This window comes from Daktulosphaira vitifoliae, unplaced genomic scaffold, assembly GCF_025091365.1.
Source record: "Daktulosphaira vitifoliae isolate Bord-2020 unplaced genomic scaffold, ASM2509136v1 Scaffold_3, whole genome shotgun sequence".
Classification (NCBI taxonomy): domain Eukaryota; kingdom Metazoa; phylum Arthropoda; class Insecta; order Hemiptera; family Phylloxeridae; genus Daktulosphaira; species Daktulosphaira vitifoliae.
In genome coordinates, this window is record NW_026099574.1 from 20,647,858 (window position 1) to 20,657,122 (window position 9,265).

General features: G+C 23.9%; 1 protein-coding gene across 1 annotated transcript; it reads left to right on the forward strand.

Annotated features, from left to right (window-relative positions):
* Positions 1-590: 590 nt before the first annotated feature.
* LOC126900442 (acyl-CoA Delta-9 desaturase-like) lies at positions 591-8,412 on the forward strand. The gene is made up of 5 exons (XM_050676154.1): positions 591-756; positions 5,047-5,324; positions 6,507-6,843; positions 7,487-7,672; positions 7,870-8,412. Exons 2-5 carry the CDS (start codon positions 5,069-5,071, stop codon positions 8,195-8,197), a joined length of 1,107 nt encoding a protein of 368 aa, XP_050532111.1. The 5' UTR covers positions 591-756; positions 5,047-5,068; the 3' UTR covers positions 8,198-8,412.
* The last annotated feature ends 853 nt before the right edge of the window (positions 8,413-9,265 follow it).

The window sequence follows — 9,265 nt, forward strand, 5'->3', positions numbered from 1 at the left end:
CTAAGAAACGGTATTGATATTGTAGCTTAATACTATAGTCTATTATTGATTTTCACAATGTGATATTTAGAAGGTATTAGGTTAGGTATATATATATTTAAGTACAAGATTTTAATTAAAATTAAAGAAGTCAATTATTTTTTCATACAAATCGCCTCTATACATTTTTTTATTAAACATTTTTAAATGAGCAAAAAAAAGCAAACACTTAATAAATACTTGGCAGCTAGAAAATGTATTAGCTAAATTAATTACAAATGACTCGAGATATTTTAGAATATCGACTAAGAATTTTTTGAACTTTACGTAAACACATTTCTATTTCATAATAAAATGTTTAGTATAATTTGAGTGTAATAGAGAAAAAAACTCATACAATAAAAATAATTACATGATGAAAAAAATTTTTTTTTCGTTTGGAGAAGTAGTGAATATAATTTTACGTATTTCTTTTCAAAATAATATCTTAATTTAGACTCGTTTAGAAATTACTCATTAAGACGTCATAATTTAATCAAGCAGGTCAAATTTAACAAGAAAAACAATTGCACTGTAAGGTAGGATGGAACATATATATTGTATTATTTCGCATATTACATGAATTGCAGTTTTAAGGAGGAGTATATTAACACAAACGTTTTCCTTTGCTATTATTTGTACTCTCAATTTCTGTTATAGCACAACAACAGAGTGTCCTTTATATTAATTCCACTGTCGTTAATGCAGAGTATTGACTATAATTCCTCTGCGATTTATGTAAGTATAAAAGTCTTTCAAATGCATGTAATTAATTAAATACTTCTTAGTTGTTTTTAACTCAATACATTACGATTTAATGTAGTTTATTCTGATAACTAAGGAATTTCTCCATTATGAAGTGCTTCCCCCATTATTAAAATATTACTTTCAGCAACTTTTTTTGGGTTAATTGTAATTACTTCTAAATTCAAACAATTAACTATCGTACTTCTATAGATGTATTATTTTTGCTAGCTTATAAAAATCAGACAATGACCGAATCGTAATTACTGTCTCTTTTTCAATTACATACACATTTTCTCTCTTTCGTCATTTTCATATTCCTAACTATTGTGAATAAAGTAAACGTGCACTTACAGACAACATTTATAACCTATAAAAAATATACCAGGACGTATATCATTACTCATTTTTGCGCATACATTGCACAATTTTCACGAATATTAGTGTCTAATAAACCACATTGGGAAAACTAAATCATATTGATTGCTTATGTTTATATAAACGGCTTTCAATCGTTTTATAAAACCCATGCTAATCCCGTTATGTTTACAAGCGTCACGGCCCCAATATTAATACCTATTACATACATATTAATTACTTCGCATAAATATGTAAGTACTCAATATCTATTATTAACTATTAAATCACAAAAATTTCAAACCATTAAAGATTTAATAAACCAATGATAATAATTTCACAGTAAGTATTTACCCCACTAATTGATAATATATCACTTTTACCTGCAATTCCCTTCAAATACATAAAAAATAAAACTGACCCTACCAGTCATTTATTAGTCTTTGATCAAACAAAATATCTTAGTTTCTCTTGACATAATTTTTTCAAAAATCTAACAGTGGTCGTTGAAATTATATTTATTTCTTGTTCAGTATTTAAATAATAGTGTTAATTATTGTTATCCATCACAGCTCATAAATCCATTGGAAGGTATCGTTTACTAGTTTCATCTTCAAGTAAAAATGTAAAAATTTCACTCGTGATTTATATTATTTACTAATGTTATAAGTAACTTGTAGTAGTTCGATTCCGTTCGATTGGAATATAGAAAAATAACAACTAATGTACGACTTAACCAAAACAAGTAAAAAATTGATTCTAAACTAAATATTTCAGATGGGTTTAAACTTGCAATTTCATATTTTACAATTTATCTTGTAACATTTTTCAACAATTTTTACCTTTCCAAAATTATAGCTCTTTACATTATTATAATTTATCTAAAACATTGATTCGCTACAATTTATACATTTCTTATAATCAATTTCAATTTTTATCGTCATATTAAGTATTTCTTTGATTTAAATATTTTTTAAATTCCCAAATATATTAAAAAACTTTATTATGGTTTTGTCTTATTCAATTTTTTATAGTCCTTACAATAATATTAATCAGTACCTCGATTTATAAATAGGATAAACATTTTAAAACATTCTGAAACAAATTTACTCTAATTATTGACTCTTACCACAAAATGATAATTGGTTCAAAAATTATAAACATTATACTAAAAGTTAAGCACTCTGTATAAACATTTTTTAAATAGTCTTTTTAAGTTTTTTAAGACTAATAATGAACTTAAATCATTGGCGTAAATCTTGTTAGCTTAACTAAATGTGCTTTTCTTTAAGATTTATTTTATTATCAATTTTTTACTTAGATTTTAGAATATTAAACCAATATACTATGCATGAATATCCACTTAAAAACAGTTCATTCACACAATTATTTATCTTTTAAGCTAAATTTGAAAATCCATATTATTTTTATATATTGAAAAAAGTATCTCAAAATCACGCTACCAAAAAAAAAAATGCATGTTCATAAAATTTTTTAGCATTATAAAACTTATGTAAATTTTTTTTTAATACTATTTTAAATGAGATTTCAATTAGTCTCTTAGAGACAATTAGTTTTCTTTTGGCATACTTCTTCTAAAAATCTGTTGAAAAACCTAAGTACAGTATAGGTTTGAAAGACATCACTCACGTACGTCAATTTTTTTTTAACTTGATTTTTGAAAATGACCGGTAGTTTGACACCTTCTAATCTATATTATTTTAGAGCATTTGAAATGTACTTCATTATTAAAATAAATATCACAAAGTATATTTTGCTAGGTCAAACCACTGTCAAAGCAATAAAATAACGTTATTTTCAATTAAATAAACTAATTAACCAAAATTTAATAATTCAAATGAAATTTTATATCATATAAGTTTTAAAATTAAATACATAAAAATTATTTAATTAAAAAGATTTAAATATAAGCATTTAATAGTGATGTTAATCACTGTAAGATATCACTTATACGTCTCAACATTGCCGCATACCCTCTGACCTGTGACCACACTGTGTTGGTTTTTTGTTTTGTATTATAATAAATTTAATAAATAATTATATTATTTTAATAAAAAAAAGTTCTAAACTATAGGCATATCAATTTGAATATAATTTTAAACAAAATTAAATAAAAATCTATTCATCACACAGTTTAAATCAGACCTTTTTCGTATTGTCTTGTAATAATGGTGTCATTTTAAATTTATGTGAAACAACAAATGATGGGACACATGTATGGAAATAAAAGTGTTTAACGAAATTCTGACGCAGAATTTTCAAGCAATTACTATTGTTATAGACAAAAACATTGCTAATATTGAGCATGTCTGTATCGTAAAATAATTAAGTAAAAGTGAAAACAAAGTTAAATGTTCATTTAGCGATCAATCACGAGAATGTGGCAAAAAATATTCAAAACATAATTAAATTATTAAATCGTGAGGATTTTAAGCATTACTTATTTATTTATGTAACACATAATTTAAACTCATTAACAATAAGTATGTGTGAAATATTTTGAAATATTCTGTTTTTTCGTTTATCGATTCGTATTGTGACCTACTAGTTAGTACTACCATTTGCATTTAATTTACACATAAATATGTGTACACCAAACTAAAGTATAATTTTAATGAGTCTCTAGTAGATGTATCAAATATTTAACTTTGAATTTCATGCTAAACATTCACTTTCGTGTATTCGTTTGTTTAGAGATATAATACCTAATTAAAGATTAATTAATAGGTAATGATAGAACGAGCTCCATTTTGTAAATTCAAAACGTATCGAGTTTAACAAATAAATTTTCAAACCTAAAATAAGCTTAGAATAATTAAATCAAAATCTAATAAACAGAACTATAATGTATAAACTTAATAACTGAGTATTAAATAGAACTTTTTGATTTTAACAAAAATATTAAAATAAAGGTATATATATTTTTAAATATATATATATATATTTTAAATAGTATAAAAACGTACTAAGTTTGTTGTTTTAGAGTGTAAAATAAAAAAAAATTATTATTATTAAATTTGCAAAAAAATGTTAAAAAAGTTTTTACAATACTTAAATAACTTCACAATCAATATAATGTAATTTGAACGTTAGTTACTCAATCAATAATACTGTTCGATAATATGAATGATATTATGTCGATCATTTCTTAACTAACATTTTAAAATTAGTTTAATTAGAGCAATTAGTTATGACCGTTAAAGGCTTTTTACATGCTTATGAAATCGTCTGACACATGTGGTCAAGTGATATAATTCCATCTTATATTTTACTATTATAAAGTAATGTTGTAAATTATTAAACTACCATATTTACATGAAAAAAAAGGAGCTTTTAAATTTTTAATTATACAGATACTTTATCTTATACAAACCTAACAGGAAAAATTGCTTCAAAGTTATTTGATAGAAGTAAAAAGTTTTAATAATTGAATTTTCAACAAAAATTAAATTAATATGTACAAAATGCACATTTATAGGAGCATTATTAAGTTACGTTAGCAATATGTTATTCATATAAATTAAAATTAATATTAATTTTTTCCGCTAAATGCATTACATCATAACTGAAATAAAGAAGTTTTAACATTTCATTATTTTGATCATTTTAATTAAATATTGTAAAAACAAAAGTAATAATAAACATCATAAGTATGATGGGTTATATTACTATTATAGTATTTTATAAAAAATGATTCTTTTTTTAATTTTATTGAAAACATGATTATTAGAAAAATTTTTGTCTTTTAACTAACCATATAACATATTTTTAACTTTTATCCGTAATATCATTTTAATATTTATCGTAATGAGTATTGAATTATAATTTTTACCTAGCAAAAAAAAAGTTGAAATAATAATTCAATTATTTATTTTTAACTTGTTTACGTTAGTTTTTTTTTTTCAGATAATCCAGTAAAGAAAATTAGATGGCCGCGTCATCGACTTTTACTCAAATATGGTCTGGTGTTAATGTTGATTATGATGATAACAAAATTGTCGGGTCTACCCAAAAAGTCATCCAACATCATCCACCGACAACTCCTCTTAAGACTAATAAAAATAATTACAAATGGCAAATCGTATGGCGAAATGTGATTGCATTTATTATTTTGCATATAGGAGCAGTTTATGGACTTTATTTAGCTATTGCCGGTTATTTATACGCAAAAACAATTGTATTTGGTAAGTTATTATACTTACAATAAAAAAATATCTTAATTAATATTTAAAATATTTATCAAAATACATATAAAACTAAACAAAGGTTCTTAAATCTGCTTTGATTCTTATTTAAATATATCTGGTGAAATCAAAATATTTTAACTAAATTTCAACTAAGCTTTCTGTCATATCAAATTTTTAAAACATAGCTATAAATAAATTTAATAAATAAAAAAATAATTGTAAGATCAAAAATTGATCCAATTAATTAACAATAATAGCAAAATAAAATAAATAAAATTTTTAATATATATACAGTGTGTTTTAAACTAATATTATAATTAGTATATTTCGGCGGGACACTGTATATATTTTTTATTATTTTTAAATCATATTTGATTTTGCTCTGCTTAAATTTAATAAAAACTAAAATATATTTAACAATTAGAGAAATCAAATGATCCTTAAACAAAACGAAGCATATAAGCAATGAACACAATTATCCATTTTTGTTAACTTATTAATTTTAATTTAAACAAATATCTAGTTAAGCAAATTGCTATGCTTTATAATTTAAATGAATAGTAAAAGTTATAATAATCATTGTCACTAATGAAGTACTTTTCTAAACCAAAAAGAACTAATATTACTAATTATTAAATACAAATCTAAATTTATATATTTTTCGATTCGGTTAAATTAATATTCTTTACTTCATCCTTTTCGAAATTTATAGCAATTTGAATTTGTATACCGAATACACTATACTCTCTGTTTATATTAATATTATATTCGTTATAAATAGGGCCCAGATTTAAATGCATTTATAGATTTTACTAAATTATTCTGATTATACAATGAGCAACTACAAATTTTTATTAATTAGTCTGATAACTTATTAATGAGTTGTTACTAATTTTGGGAGATTTTTAAAAGAGTTAATGCCTCTAAAATAATAAAATATTTCTACGCTACTATATATTCCTACAAAAAAGTTAAACAAACTTGAGATTCATCAAAGAAAATATATAAATACATTTAAATGTAGCCCTAATTATAACGTTAACCTACAACAAACAAATTTTTTTTTTTATCTTGTATGTTTTATTTTGAGAACAAAACCATTTTAGTATAGTAAATTCAATATAGTATACATTATATTGACATTTTTTACTTAATAGTATTTTATAATTATTTATTTAGGTTATTTAGTTGTTTCGTGTAGTGCGTTGGGTATAACTGTGGGAGCACATAGACTTTGGTCACACCGATGTTTTAACGCCCGTTTGCCTTTGCGTATACTTTTAGCAACTTTTCAGACTCTTGCATTCCAAAATCACATCTATGAATGGGTACGTGATCATCGAGTACATCATAAGTTTACGGACACAGATGCTGACCCACATAATTCAGTCAGAGGTTTCTTTTTTTCGCACATGGGATGGCTTTTGGTTCGAAAGCATAGAGACGTATTTAACAAAGGAAAAACGGTTGATATGCAAGATTTAGAAAGCGATCCTGTCGTGATGTGGCAAAAAAAGTAAGAACATTTCTATCTTAATTATCAATTACACAGTTGTGTATTTAAATAGTATTTTTATTATTCAAGTTATTTTCACAAGCAGTTGAATGATGAAAAAATAATCTCGAAAATTCGTATGTAAAAAAAAATATGTAACATATATAGTAATGGCATCACGTAATATTAACGAGTGCGACAGCTCAGAGCGTAAATTTTATCATTGATTTTTTGTGTTAAATTTGCATAAAATATACATAAAAATTCCCACATTTTTAAAGGATTTACTGAAATTGATCGATTAAGGAATATTTGCGTTTTGTTTCAATCTCAAAAACAAAACAGTTTATCATAAGTTTTTATCAATAAATTCTGTGTAAATTCTATTTCTTTTCTTTTAATAATAGTAAAATTTACATTAATAAAATTCAAAAAATAATGAAAATTTAAAGTAGAACACTAAACTGAGTAACTACTTTGAAAACATTACCGATTTTTTATCATTGTTCCAAACTAACCTTCGCCAAATTAAAATTAATAATTATACTTAAAACTTACATCTCTAACACATAATAAAACAAACTTTATATGCTTAATGATATTTGTAAAAATTGTATTATTTAAAAATTAAAGTATGATACATTTTTTATTAATTATTTTTCAGATACTACTTATTGCTAGTGCCAATTGTGGCATTTATATTACCTTCCTTGGTGCCATATTTGTTATGGAATGAACGATTTTGGTACGCTTTCTTATATGTCGGTTTGGCACGTTATATGTTATCGTTACATGTTACATGGCTCGTCAATAGCGCTGCACATATTTGGGGAACTAAACCATATGATAAGTCAGTTTATTATATGGTCTTTTTTAAATTATTCTTTTATTTTGTTTAAATATAGTAAATTTATTAAAATAAATCTTTTTTTTGTTTTTGTTATTCAATAACATTTTTTTAACGTGAATCAATTAAACATTTTGTTAATATTTATCCTGTTATTATAAACTATTCATTTAATAATATACTTAGTTATATTTTTTTAGGAATATATCGCCAACGGAGAATAAAACTGTAGCATTTTTGGCTTTTGGAGAAGGATGGCATAACTATCATCATACCTTTCCATGGGACTACAAAGCTGCTGAATTGGGAAACTACAGACTTAACTTCAGTACAGGATTTATTGACATCTGTGCTTGGCTTGGATTGGCTTACAACTTGAAGACAGCAAATGCGTCATTAGTGAATAAACGTTCACAAAGAACTGGTGAGAGCTCAAATAAAGAAAAAAGTGTTGAAGTATGGGGTTGGGGAGATACAGATATGACTGAATCTGACAAAAAAATAGCTGAAATAAGTAAAGTAAAGTAATCAATGTACTTATATTTGAAGAAAAGATTATAGATATAAACAAATTTTATGAGACACCTATTAATCTCATAAAATTTTAACATCCAATATTTTTATGAATTTTTAACTATCATTATTAAAATGTTTAATTATATTGAGGACTGATTATAAATTTTTTTATTTATATAACTTTTAACTTTAAGTATTTGTAAAAATAAATGGTTATATTTAATGAACTTTCGTTATTTATTTGTATAACTAACTATTTATACAGTTTTCTTCAAAGTATACTAGATATTAAATTATTTTAGATAATTAAAGTAGTAATATATGTATATTGCCAAATTACTTCAGTCTAAATCATATTAAAGTTAATTTTATAAACCTATAAGATTTAGCTATCAACTCGGATTTAAATACTGAATTATTGTTTGCTAATAAAAAAAAAACTATTTTTTTTATGATTTCTAAGTTACAAATGAAATCTTAAAGGTTCATTTAAAAAAATGTTCATGGAAATTATATTATTGAATATAATACTGAAATTAATTCAAATTAAAACTTTACTTAATAATGAGAAATCAAAAAAAATTTTCTGAAAATGCTGGTTGGATTGAATGGGTCCTAGAAAACCAACTGAATTATAAATATAATATTTATATATAAATTTCTTTTTGGGAAAAATTTTAAGTTCATGTAAAATCAAATAGATTTATGTTATAACGTGTACATTAGTCATGTAGCTAAAGTTCTTTTAATGGATAAATTAAGAATAATATTTGAAACTTTAACTAGAAAAGTTATCTCTTACATGGCAACTAATAGTAATAAAGATGGAAATGTGCCCTTCACTAGTGTGATGTATTTGAATCACATAAATAAATTACATTATTGAAAATAAATAGTTAAGTCAACAAAGCTGAAGTGCAATACAATTTATTTTTCATTTAGCTAATAATGATGTAATTAGTTACAAGTTAAAAAAAACCCAGCACAGGGGGGTCGCGGCACAGTGGTGACGTGGTATAGATGGATCAAGTATAATGATATCTGACAGTGATTAAAATCACTATCATAATAAACGCTTCG